The 17,366-nt window shown below is 36.4% G+C and overlaps 2 protein-coding genes across 2 annotated transcripts in view; one reads left to right on the top strand and one right to left on the bottom strand.

Moving 5' to 3' along the window:
• Window positions 1-11,566, top strand: part of podxl2 (podocalyxin-like 2) — a 24,587-nt gene extending 13,021 nt beyond the window's left edge. The window contains exons 4-9 of the mRNA XM_039682832.2: window positions 618-1,297; window positions 2,060-2,134; window positions 6,745-6,901; window positions 7,532-7,593; window positions 7,702-7,881; window positions 9,163-11,566. Of these exons, the coding sequence (XP_039538766.2) occupies window positions 618-1,297; window positions 2,060-2,134; window positions 6,745-6,901; window positions 7,532-7,593; window positions 7,702-7,881; window positions 9,163-9,375 (1,367 nt within the window). The 3' untranslated portion in view covers window positions 9,376-11,566. The remainder of the gene's footprint in view (window positions 1-617; window positions 1,298-2,059; window positions 2,135-6,744; window positions 6,902-7,531; window positions 7,594-7,701; window positions 7,882-9,162) is intronic.
• A 92-nt stretch (window positions 11,567-11,658) lies between these two features.
• LOC120486849 (zgc:171566) lies at window positions 11,659-15,770 on the bottom strand. Its single transcript, XM_039683018.2, has 9 exons — window positions 15,446-15,770; window positions 14,852-14,966; window positions 14,715-14,765; window positions 14,054-14,138; window positions 13,589-13,727; window positions 13,272-13,378; window positions 13,040-13,130; window positions 12,309-12,446; window positions 11,659-12,110 (listed from the first exon to the last, which is right to left on the bottom strand). Exons 1-9 carry the CDS (start codon window positions 15,588-15,590, stop codon window positions 11,989-11,991), a joined length of 993 nt encoding a protein of 330 aa, XP_039538952.2. The 5' UTR covers window positions 15,591-15,770; the 3' UTR covers window positions 11,659-11,988.
• Window positions 15,771-17,366: the final 1,596 nt, after the last annotated feature.

Genomic DNA, 17,366 nt, shown 5'->3' with positions numbered 1-17,366 from the left:
TTATTGTAAAGTGTTACCTAAATCATTAATTTGTATTTTAATATTGGTATAATGTTTAACATTATTCAATATTTATGATGCTTAAAATAATAATATTAGTGTAGTCTAACACCATAAATAAAAATAATTGGCTATTTAAACATTAAAATTATCGGTATAAGTCATAAAAATCTCTATGCTTACTATACTGACGTTATACTACACAAAATTCCACTCATACAACTATTATAATGGCGTATCATAGTACATTTTATTTTATTTTATTTATCCTTTGTTTTACCAGGATAGTCCCATTGAGATAAAAATCTCTTCTTCCAGGGAGTCCTGGCCAAAATGGCAGCACAAAAAAAGTTTCACATAAATTACAATACATAAAACTCAATCTTACATGCAATTTTACCCAGCGCTCATAAAATAGACGAAAGTTACTTTACAAAACACGCACACGTTTCCTTTAAATTTGTCAATAAAAGATTTTTAAAAACATTTAAAGGGGGAAGAGTTTTATTTACATAATCATGATTTAGAGCAGAAGAGTCTGGCAGTATATAGAGTATACATGACTCTGTGGTGTGTTTTGATTTATGTTTCGGACAAATTTGCTATCTTTCTATCAGATTACAGCCCTTCATCTCCAGAACCGCCATCTTCGACACTTCCTCTGAGTGAAAAGCCCAGTGAGACCAACTCCTCTTCTTTGCTCTTCATCCCTACGGCTGAGCCCGTAGACCCGGAGCAATGGGAGAGTGATTCTGAATCTAGCGGTTTCCCCCTCCCGCCCTCCCCCGGCCCATCAAGAGCAGGTGCTGAAGACCACGCCCCCTTTACAGCCACGGCCACGCCCCCTTCCCTCGGTCTGTCCCGTCAGAACCGAGAAGAGGCCACAGCCGGACCTGACAAACGCCTGGCGTCCCAGGACCCGTTTGATGACGAGAGGGCCCGTGAAGTCACGCAAGCACCCACCGCTCCTGAAATCGGGCCCCTGCCCAGCCGGGAGCCCCTGCAGCCTGACGTTCAACACCGGGACGATTCTGAGGAAGAGGAGGATGAGGAAGAGTTGGTGGTTTTCCCCACTGAACCGGAAGAGGAAGAGTCTGACTGGCGGTACCTCACGACCGGGCCCTCGTCCTCCCCCGCCTCGGATCTGCCAGCGTTGGTCTTCACTGAACCTGCCTGGCAGGGGGCGGAGCTAACCACGGCAGCGGACGAGGAGGGGGCGGAGCTTCGGCACGGCGGCACCGAATATCTTGCCGAAACCGAGCTCCACGACTCAGAGCTGTCCCAGGAGGCCGAGCAGGTACTCAACATTTAAAGACACACATTAATTGAGCGCTAATTCAGTTCAAAGCAATTCAAAGAGTCAGTTTGCTTAAATACCGTAACAGTAATATATTAAATTTAAATGTATTTTAATATTATCTAATTATAAATCATGATAAATAGTAAAAAAAAATCTGATATTATTATTATTATTGTAAAACATAAACATAACATTGTTTCTTTGTTTTTGTTGAACGAGAGCCAAATCATAAAAAGCAAGTCTCTAGTAAGAAACAATGTTATAATTCTCAAGTTTTAATAGTTTTGTGCTTTTTTTTAGTTTTTCTAATATTTCTATTTAGTAATCATAATTTTTAGAACTTGAACTCAAACTTAATTCATGTTTTTCTTTAATCTAATATTTAGACTTTATTTTAATTACAGGATTAAATTTTCATTTTAGTTAACAATAACAGGAAGTACCTCACTTTAAGGTCTTTTTCCATTATAACTTTATAAAAAAAATAAAAATAAATAAATAAAAAGCTGACAAAACATGTTTGAATTTCACGGGTGGTTCTTGGTATAAAATCCTCAGTTGTTTGTTTGGATGAAGCATGTCATGTCTTGATGGAAATGATTTTCTGATTGATTTATCTGAATGCTAGGAAGAGTAATGCGTTTATAGATTTGTTCTCCTGGCCGCACGGCAGGCTGTGAGCGTTTCGACAAACCACAACAATTCAGTTCAATAAAGTGGCTGTTAGACCAAACACCCTGTTTTTCTGATTCTGTGCAGGTGATTTGTGTCGACTGGAGCAACCTCGCAGGAAAGGGCTACGTTATACTCAACATGACGGACAACTTTGACTGTGTAAGTCACTTTCTGTTATAAAACCCACCCAGAAAACACTCGCTAACCCTAACCAAAAGTCACCTTTTCTTCATACAAATCCAGTCACGATTTGATGTAATCGCTCTTGATGAAGGTGTGTGTTCTGTTCAGACTCCCGCTTCACGTACTGCAGCAGAAATGCTCATGAAACATGCTGACTGCACAACTAACCACACTCAGCACAAACAGTGACACACGCTGGGAGCGCAGAGCGCATCTGTTTCATTACAATCCTCACGCTCTCTGGCCTTTATAGCGAACAACAAAGAAAAATGTGATTCTTAATCATGTGTACTAGTTAGCAGAGCTGCGAAACACACACACACACACAAAGGCAAATGCTCTTGCACTTGGTTTATCTTGAGCTTTTAAAGTTGACATTTATGTTTCATTTAAAGGGATAGTTCGTCCAAAAACAAAGTTAGTCAGCAGAGCAACTAAATTTACAGAATGACAAGATAAAAGTGGTACTAATGATATCCAAACTAGCGTAACGTGTTTTGCTTAAATTTGGTTCTGTTCATCATTAGATGATATCTAATGGCTTCAGTAGTTATATTGGCAACTTTTAAAATGGTTTTATGGTGGTTTTCTGTCATTTGTGAAGCCTGACAGTGATAATTGGCATACAGTAATAATAAAGAGCAGCTGTAATTGTCCTAAGCAGATCAATTGGTTTCTTGAGAATTTGATGGGAAACTTTGTTCATTTTGAGATCTCTGACCAGTGTTATTCTAGTATAATTACTAAGTATTTATTAATATTTGTATTCATTTTTCAATGCCTATTTAGTTTATAATTTTTTATTTAGATTCAGTAATTTTAGTAATTCAACTTAAAATATACAGATCAACGCAGATGATAACACACAAAAAAAGAAAATAAATTGTGGCCATAAATTATGAATTAATTGCCATGACGTATTCATTCGTAAGCATGTTGCACTAATTCATTCCCTCGTTTAAGTAAATCGTGGCCGCGGTGTGCTAATGCGTTTCCTCGTTTAAGTAAATCGTGGCCGCGGTGTGCTAATGCGTTTCCTTGTTTAAGTAAATCGTGGCCGCGGTGTGCTAATGTGTTTCCTCGTTTAAGTAAATCGTGGCCGCGGTGTGCTAATGCGTTTCCTCGTTTAAGTAAATCGTGGCCGCGGTGTGCTAATGCGTTTCCTCGTTTAAGTAAATCGTGGCCGCGGTGTGCTAATGCGTTTCCTCGTTTAAGTAAATCGTGGCCGCGTTGTGCTAATGCGTTTCCTCGTTTAAGTAAAACGTGGCCGCGGAGTGCTAATGCGTTTCCTCCTTTAAGTAAATCGTGGCCGCGGTGTGCTAATGCGTTTCCTCGTTTAAGTAAATCGTAGCCGCGTTGTACTAATGCGTTTCCTCGTTTAAGTGAATCGTAGCCGCGTTGTACTAATGCGTTTCCTCGTTTAAGTAAATCGTGGCCGCGGTGTGCTAATGCGTTTCCTTGTTTAAGTAAATCGTAGCCGCGTTGTACTAATGCGTTTCCTCGTTTAAGTAAAACGTGGCCGCGGTGTGCTAATGCGTTTCCTCGTTTAAGTAAATCGTGGCCGCGGTGTGCTAATGCGTTTCCTCGTTTAAGTGAATCGTGGCCGCGGTGTGCTAATGCGTTTCCTCGTTTAAGTAAATCGTGGCCGCGTTGTGCTAATGCGTTTCCTCGTTTAAGTAAATCGTAGCCGCGTTGTACTAATGCGTTTCCTCGTTTAAGTGAATCGTGGCCGCGGTGTGCTAATGCGTTTCATTGTTTAAGTAAATCGTGGCCGCGGTGTGCTAATGCGTTTCCTTGTTTAAGTAAATCGTGGCCGCGGAGTGCTAATGCGTTTCCTCGTTTAAGTAAAACGTGGCCGCGGAGTGCTAATGCGTTTCCTCGTTTAAGTAAAACGTGGCCGCGGAGTGCTAATGCGTTTCCTCGTTTAATTAAATCGTGGCCATGTTGTGCTAATGCGTTTCTTCATTTAAGTAAATCGTAGCCGCGTTGTACTAATGTGTTTCCTCGTTTAAGTAAATCGTGGCCGCGTTGTGCTAATGCGTTTCCTCGTTTAAGTAAATCGTGGCCACGGTGTGCTAATGCGTTTCCTTGTTTAAGTAAATCGTGGCCGCGGTGTGCTAATGCGTTTCCTTGTTTAAGTAAATCGTGGCCGCGGTGTGCTAATGCGTTTCCTCGTTTAAGTAAATCGTGGCCATTTTGTGCTAATGCGTTTCTTTCTTCGTTTAAATTAATTTTTGGGCGCTTTGTGCTAATGTGTTTCTTCGTTTAAGTAAATCGTGGCCATATTTTGCTAATCATTTTGGTCTCTGTTGAATCTTATCGCTGTCTAAAAAGATTGTGATGTTCCTTTCTTTTACATCTTTCTTAACACACATATCACTGGCAAAAACAGTCTCTCAGTGTAGAAGAGACCAGTTGTCTGTTGCCACGGTAACGCTCTAGTGGCACGTAATTGCAGCATGATCGCAAAGAACTGTCCCCCCACCGGCTCCCTGACAGCTGTGTGCTAAACCCTCGACGGCTCCTGCGATGGCGTGTTTGAACTCGAGCAGCACTGCAGAGCGATTGATCAGAACCCAATACAGCCCACAGAGAAAGCGCAGTCTCCCTCCGTCTGAATGACTCAGCGCTTGCTGTGAATGGCCTGAAAAAATTCTGATTTCTGTAGCCTGTCTGATGTGTGTCTGTTTCTGCCTGGAGGAAGTCTGTCGCCGAGTCTCAGTAACAAAGCAAACCAGTTTTTTTTAGACGGGTCACTGGTTCTGTCCGTCTGGAAGCTCCTGATTCGGATAATGGAGAAACAGAGCATGATTTGCCCTCGTATTTCATTTCAAGTCATATTTTGTCACTTTTCATTTCAATTATATCATCAATCTTCTGAGCCCCTATCATAGCCCCTATCAATGTTCCTATTTTTGTTTTAGGAGTTCCCGAAAACAGTTTAACGTGCATGCAAGGATAAAAAAACACATTTGTCTTATAATATGCATTTATTTTTAACTGATTTGCTCAACGAATCCCAAATGATTCGTTCGACGATTCATTTTCCCAAACACCTCCTTTGAGTGACGCGAATCTGCGGCGATTGGTCAAATGACCCAGTCAGTTGTTATTGGTAAACCGTAGGCAGAGACTTTCGGCAATGGAACGCCCATAACCAGGATTATAGCTTGTCAAGTGTTGAAAATTGTATATAGTGTTTGAACAAACGTGTCAGAAAAAGTGCACTTTCCACACGGTCCCTTACTCAAGAGCGAGCTTTCTCATTGCGGCGGCTTTTGAAGGGCAGTGCTTATTATATAGAACGAAGTCGTATTTGGCTATGTCGTTTAGGAGGTAATTGCCATTTTTCAATGAATGTCTGGTGAATATCAAAAACAAAACTAACTTTACCACGCTTAGAAGCTGCGCGGAGTGTACACAACACACAAAACACAATATAACAATGTTGTACATGCTACAGAAAACATAACAGCAAACATTATTAATAATACTTACAGATTGTGATTCGGAGGAGGACGAACCTGATCCATATACACTGGATACTGAGTATTTAAATACTAAATACTGAAGTATTTGAATGTGTTCTAGACGTCACTTCAAGTCTGCGCGCGCAGTTGTTGGGAGCGGCCAATGAGCTCTCTACGTCACGATGTAACAGCTAATGATTCGTTTCAAAAACAATTCATTTCATAGACTCAGAGTCGACTCTCACTTTTGAAAGACAATAACTTTATATACGGTGCACTTTCAGATATAAATCTTTGCAGGATGTTTTCATTCCCTTAGCGCTATATCCCACACTACATGAACAGTCATTTTCAAAAATCCATGATAGGTGCTCTTTAATTTTGTCTGCTTTATTACATGTGTATTTTCACATTTGACAAAAATACAATTTACTTTACAATTACTGTATTTTGTATTTATTGATTACACAATTTTATTATGTACTTAATCATTTAGTTTTTTATTTTGTCCATTATGTTACATTCAAGACTAGACGTGCACAAAATGTATGTAAATTAAATAAATTTATATTCTCTTTTTTTTTTTTTTTAGAAAACATTGTATAATCTATTCAAATATTTCATATATATATTTTTGTAAGATATCACATTTCAAGGTGTATTTAATGCTGTTTTAGGCTAGTTTTACTGCATTGCTGATTTATTAAAGCATTTTATCATGTACATATTATTTGTACACTATATTATATTGAGATTATATTAATTAATTTTATTTTATAAATTAATAATATTTATTTAATATATTATTTTCATTTATTTTTTATTAGAAATTTCGTGCACATTTACGCTCCCATTTTATTGCATTATTTTTGCAACATTTCATTTGTCATCTGATTAGTATTTCTTCGTGCTATTTTTCATTTGTTTCTGCTCTCCTAGGCTATATGTTTATGTAAGCATTTATTTAGAGAAAGCATGTATTCAGTAAAGGTGTTCTCACACTGAGAGTGAATATCCAGTATGAGATTGAATGTAAAACTAAATATTTTTAAGATGTAAAAGTAACGATTTTGACATCACTGTTTTTTCATTGTATTCCTTGTGTGTTTCTCGCAGGACGAGTTTCGTATGGAGAGTGGCGACAGACTTCTGGAGATGCTGGAAAACACTTTCTCCAGAAAGCTGAACATCCCACAAGGATCCTGGCTCATTTTCCTCAGCAAACCCACACAGCAGGACCACCAGCTCCTGATGGCTGTAGCCAGCGAGCAGGGTAACACACACACACACACACTTACTCAGGGCCTCTGTGGTTACATATAATGTCATGTTTATGGTTTAGAGAAGTGTTAATAATGTTCAAGCTTTTAATTTTATGCTCTATATAAAGGACAAAAATAGCATGTATTATCTCACACATCTCTGTTCAGAGCATTAGTTAGATGGCATATCTTACAAAGCCTGACTAACGTCGTAATTCTTCACAAAATTAAAGGAATAACACGAGATTATATTTTGCACACAGACAATAAGGCCCGTTTAAGTACCATTAAGATGTTTTGCATTGTGACATTTTCAACAGCTTTTTTATGACAGTGAAGCACTCAATTGATATAATTGTATTAAAGAAAATAATTTAAATTTAGTATTCATGACACAAAAATTTATTCAGATAGAATAATTTTCTCTATCATATTAGAATAATGGATAGCAATATCAATTTGGGGGTAATTGTCATGAAAGTATAATGTTACAGTGCAAAAAAAAAACACTTCATGGTTCACTAATTTTCTTTGTAAACGTTTACTTTATGTTCCTCTTTTGATTCAACAAGTCTTCAATGATTTGATGATGAAAAAATTTTTACAATTTTTTTGTCTCATTTTCCATTCATTATGTGAAGATATCATAGCCCCAAAAGAGGTCCTGTCAATGCTGGGGGAAATCAGAAGAGGTTTATATGAGGTAGGACTGAAATGCAGCAAATAATAATAACCAATTAAATGAATACATTGAAAGTTTTAAGTAGCATGAATAATACGCATAATAAATAGCTCAAATTAATTTCCTCAGATTGGAATCCAGAATTATTCCACCGTCAACACGTGCCACTCGAGGCCCAGTCAGACGCGCAGCGACTACGGGAAGCTGTTTGTGGTTCTAGTGATCATCGGATCAGTGTGTGTGCTCATCATTGCTTCTGGAATTATCTATATCTGCTGGCAGCGCCGCTTACCCAAACTCAAGAACATGGTAGGTCAAATCCACAATAGACCATTTGCAGGTTCCTCAAAAGTCGTCATAGTTGGGTATATTTTTATAGCGGTAAATGAGAAAATACAATAAATATAAATATATTTGGTGTTCCCATTTGATGCAAAGGTAATATAATACAAAGTGTAGTGTTATAAATTGACATAATTAAAACAAATTAAAATATAAAAAAAACTTTGGATTTACAATGTACAATGTTAAAACGCACCAATCACAGTCATGTGAAAAGAGTCCAAAATGTTCTGTGGTAATCGAGATTATGGCACAAATACTATCAATATAACGTTTTACTGTAGTAATATTGATTTATTAAACCATTTTACAATCTACCACATTTAGTTTTTTTTTTCATTTGTCTACTATATTATACTGATGTGATTTATTTTAATATTTTTTATTTTAAATTTTGTGCACATTTATACTCCCACTTTGATTGATTGATTTTTTTCAACATTTCATGTCTTAAAGTATTTCACATATTTATTTAATTGTGTCCTTCTATTTTATAAATTGTTATATTTTGTTTTATTTTACATAATATGTTAATATGATGAGTATTAATCATTATGAGTTAATATGACCACCATAAATATTTATATTAACAGCGTTATTAACCATTTTATTTATTTATTTATTAATATGAGTATCATATTATGAGTTAATATGACCACCATAAATATATATATTAACAGCGTTATTAACCATTTTATTTATTTTTATTTTTTTGTAATTTGATGCAAAGGTAATATAATACAAAGTGTAGTGTTGAGTATTAATCATTATGAGTTAATATGACCACCATAAATATTTATATTAACAGCGTTATTAACCATTTTATTTATTTATTAATATGTTGAGTATCATATTATGAGTTAATATGACCACCATAAATATATATATTAACAGTGTTATTAACCATTTTATTTATTTTTATTTTTTTGTAATTTGATGCAAAGGTAATATAATGTTATCACTGTACATAATAATTAAAAAATGAAAATATAAAAAAACTTTTTAGGATTTACGATGTTGAAACCGTTAAAACATGTCATCGTCACAGACAGTCTGTGAAAAAGGGTCCAGTGTTCTGTGGTAATCAAAATTATGGCACAAACACTGTCAACATGGAGCTTGAACGCAATAAATAATGGATCTCGAATGCTAATTACTAACCTCAACATTATCTGAGTGACAGTTTGGGTTCACATTGATTGATTATTTATCTTGTCTTTTGGTTTGTCTCCTCCGTGCTTCCTCAAGTCGCGAGGCGAAGAGCTCCACTTTGTGGAGAACGGTTGCCATGACAACCCCACACTGGACGTAACCAGCGACAGCCAATCAGAGATGCAGGAGAAGAAACTCAGCGCCAATGGTGTAACGGCGGGCGCGGACGGCGGGAGCGGTTGGCAGGTTCTCGTCAACAAGCCCGGGAAAGAGGAGGAAGACAACCAAGAGGAAGACACCCACCTTTAATCCCGGAAAACAATCATCAAAACGGCATGGGAAAGCAGCATCGCATTAAAGACTATGAAGGCACTAAACATTTTCAAGCTTTTTCCAAACATCTGCTGTTTAAAATGTTATGTCTTTTGGCGTGTATGACGTATTTCTTTGTCGACATTACTAAATTCAGACGGACTATAATTTTACTAAAGTGCTTTAATGCGAGTTATATATGATATGGGACCATTTTCAGTGCAGGAGCTAGTCATTAGTATTGATTTCAATCGAATGTGTCAAACAATCAGTAGGACATTTTAGATTTTAAAACGTTGTTTGAAAATTGTTCCTTGCACTGTTGAAGCAATAGTTCACCCTAAAAACATGAAATATTTCGTTTTAATCTACCACATGTTGTTCCAAACTGCTGTTTTTCTGTGAGGGAAAAATAGAATTTAGAAGGAACTTAAGTTAATTTCCACACAACAACGGACGTCAAGTTCCAAAAAAAAAGTAGAATATATTGGCTTGTGTGCTGTATTACAAGACATCTAAAGTAATTAGACCTAAGTAATTCTATTGAACTTCCCTTTTTGCGTAGCTCCACATATTCTATGGGATTGCTGTCGAAGAGTAATAAGCTGGTGGAGTTAATGAAGGTTTGAACCCAGATAGCACAAGGCTATTTGATTTGCTATTTACATCTGGAATACGTATTTTTAAGAGCGTTTGCTCATCTGCAATACGCCTATAGGACGTTTCCTGTCAGATGTCAAATAGACGTTTAGAAGATGTCAGTTTAACATGCTTTCTAAATCATTACATCTTAGAGACATCTTCTAAACGTCTATTTGACATCTGACAGGAAACGTCCTATAGACGTCTTGAAGATGAGCAAACACTCTTAAAAATACGTCTTCCAGATGTAAATAGCACATCAAATAGCCATGTGCTATCTGGGAAGCAAATGTCTGAAATGTCAGTATTCCGGGAACATTTCAAAATGAACTGTTCATGTGTAAGATTTTACCTTCATACCGTGTTACAATCCGGAAGAAGGTCAATAGCTTTGTACAATTTTTTGTTTTTGTTAAGTACCCCGATGATTAGGCTACCAATGGCAGCGAACCTGACGAGATCTTAAAAAGTTATTCTGAAGTAACTACGTACAGATTCTTTAAAAGTTTTTCTTTCTTAGAAATTAGTTTGAAACGACATGAAGGCGATTAAATGATTTTTCATTTTTGGGTGAATTACCGAAAAAAAAAAAAAAACACTAGTGTACTTGAAGACAGAGATAGAGATTGTACCAAGGATTTTTTGTTTGTTTTATTGAATATGTAGACAGTGTATCTCAAATGATACACTATAATCAGTCATTCTCATCTTATTTTAACGCAAGTATCTACAATTAAGCAGGCTGCATATTGTGTTTTACATGCTGAATGCTGGATGGACGCCTACCTGCCTTGCTCTTTTATCGTGCACCGATCGGAATGGCTGCTCTGTACTGGATTAATGTCGCTCTTTGTTAAGGTTTTTTATATTGCACCTTTAACGTTGCTCAGCACCAACGGCATCCAAAGCAGAACGAGGTTCTTCTTACAAAAGAGTCTTTCACATAGAAATGTGTCAAATGGCGCTAGGCAATGATTTCTTTGTTTTCTACATGTTTTCAGTGTTTTTAAAAGCAAAAGTAAACGGTGATCAAAAAAAAAAAGTGTTAAACATGGCTATCTTCATGGTGGTTCTCTTGTTTATGGTACAGTCTGTTTGTCAAAGAACAATCTTATTTGTCACAATAGATAAAAGGCTATTCTTTACTGATTTTAAGTGCATGAAACATTGTAGTACATAATAGTCTATGCACATGTCAGGGGTCAAACTGATTGTACACAATTTAGCAAACGTGAACAGTTCATGTTAAACAGATTTAAATGGTTAGTACTCCAGAACGCTCTCTATATATAACGTACATGCATTTTTTGGTTCTGTAATAAGCCTTGACGTAGGACAGTTTAACGCCAGTGTAGAACGCTGTTGTTTTGTACCGTTCTGTCCTGGGACGAGAGCTATTAGCAAATTTGCACTTTTTTCCATTTTGATTTTGTACCTCAAAACTGCTTAATGTATCTGATTGTAAGGAGATTCCGATCTCATTGTTTTCTGGTAATTTTATGTTGTCCCACCTCAAAGGCAAATAAATAAATGTTTTCAGAAGGCATGTCTGGTAATTTGTAAGCGCACCATTAAGTTGGACTTGTCACTGCTGCCCTCTACTGTGTGGTGAATGACTTGCCATATAAAATTGACCAGTTAAAACACAAAAATCCATTTTATTTTCCCTAAAATTTACAAAGCAATACATTTTAACATTGCATTGGCATGCTTGTAAACCATGTGAAAGATGACAAAGTTTGACTTTACTAGAAGACGCATAATCCTATATAAAATGACTTCTGAATTGGATAAAACTGCTTTGATACATTCCATCACATCTACAATCAATAGGAACATTTAAAAGCATGAACTCAAAATACATCTCGGCATTCCCATCATCAAGTTTTGGCAAACTGTACAAGTAAAGAAATAATTTCAACAAAAATTCTTGCAATGATTAATATGAAGTGTAATGACTTTAAACATTTATTCGAAGTAGTAGTTTTGTAGGAAGATGCTGTCCAGGCCATTGAAGACGGGCTGATAGTTGTAAATCAGAGCTTTTTCCTCTTCACTTCGCAAAGAAAAATGATGATGGTTTTTCATTGCTGAAACAGACATCAACACAATGGTAAGTAAAACATTTCAGACTTAATGATTAAAATCTCTTGAATGTTGATTGTTTTTTAAACAAACCCAAGTTAATGCCAAGTTAAGTCAAATTAAAAACTTAAAAGAATGCCAAGATGAAAGATTTCCAAATTAATATTGCAACTTTATTTTATTTATTTTTTTAGATGACCAACCTTCAGAAACGAAGAAGTGGGCAGTGTAAAAAGTGGCTTTGATGGCTGACGGGGTGTGCACCATACCGGGTTTATCAATCCACTCGAACGCGCTTTTCTCTGGATGCCACTGCACCGCGTAGAAGGGATATCGAGACGCTACAGGATGTAATGAAGTACAATTATTCACTTGCTACAAATTGTAACAAAAAATTAAAATATCTAAATGTATTCTTAGGAATAGTTTACTTTAAAAAAAAAATAAATAAAAAAGATTAGCTCATTTTGATAACGGAGTTCGAACAGGAGAGTCACGAACGTTTATCACAGAACAGAGCAAGGTGAGCATTTGAGCTTATAAAACATAAACTTTGTTATTTACTTTTGGAATGACTGATTGTTTCGCTAGATAAGACCCTTATTCATCTTCTTGTGTCGTTTAAAGGCCTTTGAAGCTGCACTGAAACTGTCATTTGGACCTTGAACCGTTTGGTGCCCAATGAAGTCCATTATATGGAGAAAATCCTGGTATGTTTTCATCAAAAACCTTCATTTCGTTTCGACTGAAGAAAGAAAGACGTGGACATCTTGGATGACATGGGGGTGAGTAAATTATCAGCAAAAGTTTTTTTTTTTTTTTTTTAAAGTGAACTACTCCTTTAATAAGAATCAGCCGATTGTGAGACGGTTTCTGAATGGTTACATCACACACACACAAAGAGACACTCAGTGATGTACAGAGACATTCATACCCTCCATGGTGGAAATGAACTCTTTCTTGCCGTCTGTATTTGTGGTCAGGACCCTATAAAAACGCTTCAGCTTGGCATTGCCACTGTAATTCTGTAAGAGCAAACCATTGTTATACAGTGAATATCCAATGACTGATCAGTACGCAAGTCAACGTTCCTGTGTTTAATGGCTTTCATGTTGGTTTTATTGAAAATACTTCAGAAAGCATGAAACCGTTCTATTGGTAGGTACCTGCATGGACAGGCTCCAGCTGTGGAAATTAGACGTGATGTTTTCTTCTGCCAGAGACTGAAGAACATCCTTTGGGAATTTTTTGAACAACCTGCTGTTTTGGGCTCCTGTAATCAATCACAATCATTGACCAACTCACATTAATGAGCTAATACATGAATTGGCTACAACACAACACAAACCGTGGTTAGCAATTTCCGTAATTTATATATTCTGCCATGTTTATATACACTTATAAGATGGAAGCATACATTATTGCAAGTGTCACTTGTGCTGTATTACTAGTGTGAGTTTGCAGAAAACACAAGGATACAAACCCGGGCTGAAGGTCAACGGCAGGGTCACGGCTTTGGTGTCGGTCAAGGTCAACAGGTTCTTGTTGCTGGTCAGGACCGTGAGCTGCTGGAAACCCTGACAGGTTCCCCAGATCGGAAAATAATCCGAAACATCATTCGCCTGTTGTAGATCATAAAGACGACGACTCAGACCAATTTAAAATCATTTTCCCGGTTTCACTTTATTTTGATGGTCTTTCACACATTCTGTTGACTATAAGTAATGCTGCACCTATTGTCTATCAATTCTGAGTAGAGTATTAGTAGACTGGTAGAGTTTGGGTCAGAATAAGTTGACATCTAGTTGTAAAGTTACTTATACTCAGTAAAATGTCTGTTGTTGGAGGATTATCACAATAAAGAGTATTATGCAGACGGTCTACTATTACTATAATGAGAGTTAGTCATGTTCAAAAGCGACCATCACATACAAGTTTGTGAACGTACCTTTATTGCAAGTTCATAGAAAATCTTCGACACTCTGGTAAACTGAGACTTTTCAATGTCCACATTTCCTCCAGGTAGCAACAAACTAACCAGGTAAAAAAAACAGTTAATCAGCAGAATAAAGGTGAATTAATTAAATATATCATCCCGTTTTGGGACATGGTGTGTCTGTTCTCTGGTTGGACCGGTTTCCATGTTACAAACACATCTTTATTTTTATTGATCCATTATTTAACCAAGAAAAACATCGTTGAGAACACACTCTTCTTCCGGAGCGTCCTGATTTAAGACGGACGAACAATGTTTCACATAAAAGACAAGTACATGTTTTCCTTTACCTTTAAAACTTGCTCAAAGTATTAACTATTTATATCAATTACATTTTGCATAACAAGAGGTAGAAATTTGACCAAATGCTGAATACACCCAAATAACTTTAAAGCAAATTTGAGTTGTACATCTAGTGCAATAGAGGTTTCTGTGACTGAATAAAAGATTAGAAAATATCAAAAGGTAGTTTACCTGAAAATAGTTGTGTAAATGCATGTAGAACAGATCACCATAATCCAACACGGATAGAAAAGTACTTTGCACTATTTTCTTTCTTCACACGGAAAACACCACGTTTGCAGCTTATGTCAAACTGTTCAGTAACACTCACCCATTTATTGCGTAGAATAGTTTTTCATACTCCTCCTCTGTCTGATTTATGCTGCAAACAAACATTTATCTGCATGTATTCTTTATTTTAATATGTTTTTTATTTTATTTTTGTATGTAGCTCGTTTTTTAGCATACCGGATTGGCACAACCCTGGCACCAGCTGACTCCAAGTGTTTCACATATGATGCAGCGATGTAGGAAGATCCCTGTGCATGAGGGTCGTCCTCTAAGTTTTCCTGGGCTAAAATTCCTGAAATACAATATAAATGTCTTCAAATTTCAAATACTGAAAACATCAGGCTATTGGGGTTTGCAGGTCTTAGCTGGTTTAGCTTGCCAGTCAAGCTGGCGTCACAAACATCTAACCAGCCTCATTTTACAAGCTAGGATACATTTAAAAGACATTTTTCTTTTCTTTTCTTTTTATTGCCAGCAAGGATAAGGTCTTCCAACCATGTTGTTAAACCCCTTTACGTGATGCAATGGCATTAAAGAGTTAATAAATAATTTAGAAGAAACTAGAATGTTCCACCAACGAGGCTGCAGAGAAAAAAAAGATGCTCCGATGAAAAAGAAAAATCGTATGACATGGCAAAAAATATGTGAGATGTAAAATCGTAAAATCAACATCATGCACTAGCCTACTTTAAACGGAATAGCACATTAAAAAATAGCGAAATCGCTGAAATCATAAAATCGATAATTCGAAATCTTAAATGTTATTCTTACCGATGATTGGTCTGTAATTTAAATTACGAGCGCATGATGCTGGAACCCCGCATTGAATAGCGGCGAAGACCGCGAGCACCACGAGCACCTGGCGATACATCCACCTCAGGTAACACACCAAAGGACGAAATAAACGAAAGCTCATTGATGTTATCAATAAAGAACACAATATGCCAGCTGCACTGGCGATGTCAGGCTTTATAACGAAAGCTGCACCCGCTAATCCACAGTCGTCAGGTTAAGCAAACAGCGTTTCAATTATTATTGAGGCGTGTGTGTTCTTTGGTTCTTTCGCGAGGATCAGCTTGAAGATTCACGATCCAATGAGAGCGAAAAGTCACGGCTGGCCCCGCCCACTTGATTCCTCAACGTCGCATTACGTTCCTTCATTTAAAATGTTTCGTCAGTCAAATTATTAATTATGTTTTGTTGTCTAATGACGCCTAATCATAAGTTTTGGTCTCCTTTATAGAAGTTACATGTAATTGTAAAAATGAATAAATAAATAAAACGTGACCACTTAAAATCTTACTCAAATGCCAACAGCAATATTAATCATGTTTATGAACAAAGCATTTTTTGCAAGCCTTTAATTGTGCCGAGTAAATAGTGTAATGACACGTGGCATGATAAAATCCAGACAAATATTGTGTATTTTGAGTATTTTCTATAAGGTGAGGCACTGATAATTAATTTCGCAGTTTAAAAGGTCTGACACGTGAATAAAAGAATACTGTAAACCACTATGTTTAATGAGTGAAGTGAAGTGAAAGCCATGTATTTTAACTCATACACTGAATTTGTCCCATCCAAGTAGTGCACATTAGGAACAGTGAGTAGTGAACACACACACACACACACACACACACACTGCATGCCAGTGAACACCAGTTAATAATTTAACGAATATATAAAATTAATTATAATTACTATAATACTAATTTTGCAGCAAATTCTGGTAGATATTTTGAAGAATGTTGGTAACCAGACTTCCCCCATTGACCTCAATAGTATTTTTTTTTTCTACTTTGGTAGTCAATGTGGTCCATTAAATGTCTGGTTACCAAAATGCTTCAAAATATCTCCTTTTGTGTTAAACAGAAGAAAGAAACGGATTCAGGATTGGAACAACTTGAGGGTGAGTAAATTATGACCTTTTTTTTTTTTTTGGTGATCTGTCCCTTTAAGGGTTTCTTTAAAAACGCATAAAAGTTTTATGTGAATCCTATTTTTTATCAGGAAGGTACACAGACATCAGAAACTATATTCAATGTTGGTCAGTCCATCATTCCTCAACCTTGCAAGAAGAGAAAACTACCACCTGTGTCCATTACAATGGACATCACATGTCAGCCCCCTTTTTTAACTTCTGGAGCATTTCACCTAGTTTAAAGCCTGCAGTCCATGAGATTGGACGTTTGTCATCCAATCAAATGCCAGTAAAGCTCTGCATGTAGTAATTATATATATAAAAAAGTCTACATTGAAGAGAAGCATGGCAGAACAACATTTTCTAAGTAGGTGTATTTACATTTTGTATATATTTTTGCCAGTATTTCATAGTTTGTATGTAAAATAGAAAGATTGAACTCATTAATTAAAGTTAAAAATCGACTGCAGAATTGCACGTTTTAAATCAGGATTTTTTAAAATGTGTCTGTCCATTAGAATGGACAGTAGGTTTGAAAGCCTGTTACTGAAGTCACATTTTCAGTGATGCTGATTGAAATTTCTTTTCTATATATATATATATATATATATATATATATATATATATATATCACAGTACCGATACATTTTTGAAACTTTTTCATGTGCAGAATATACAGTTCTGAAGTGCTTGAACATATAGCTGATGAAAATATCTCAGATGTTGACTTTATGTGGAGTAATGAGGTAGATGGAGGTGTAAAAAAAAATA

Source organism: Pimephales promelas, chromosome 2 (genome assembly GCF_988280905.1).
Source record: "Pimephales promelas chromosome 2, fPimPro1.hap1.1, whole genome shotgun sequence".
NCBI lineage: Eukaryota > Metazoa > Chordata > Actinopteri > Cypriniformes > Leuciscidae > Pimephales > Pimephales promelas.
This window is presented reverse-complemented; position numbering and strand designations above follow the sequence as displayed.

Bases quoted from the DNA above. Each gene is read 5' to 3' on its own strand.
- LOC120486849 (XM_039683018.2), bottom strand. From the start codon at position 15,590: ATGAGCTTTCGTTTATTTCGTCCTTTGGTGTGTTACCTGAGGTGGATG. The intron at 13,728-14,053 runs GTACGTTCACAA...GATCTACAACAG, and splicing joins TCTATGAACTTGCAATAAAG to GCGAATGATGTTTCGGATTA. The intron at 12,447-13,039 runs GTATGAATGTCT...TACATCCTGTAG, and splicing joins GTTCATTTCCACCATGGAGG to CGTCTCGATATCCCTTCTAC.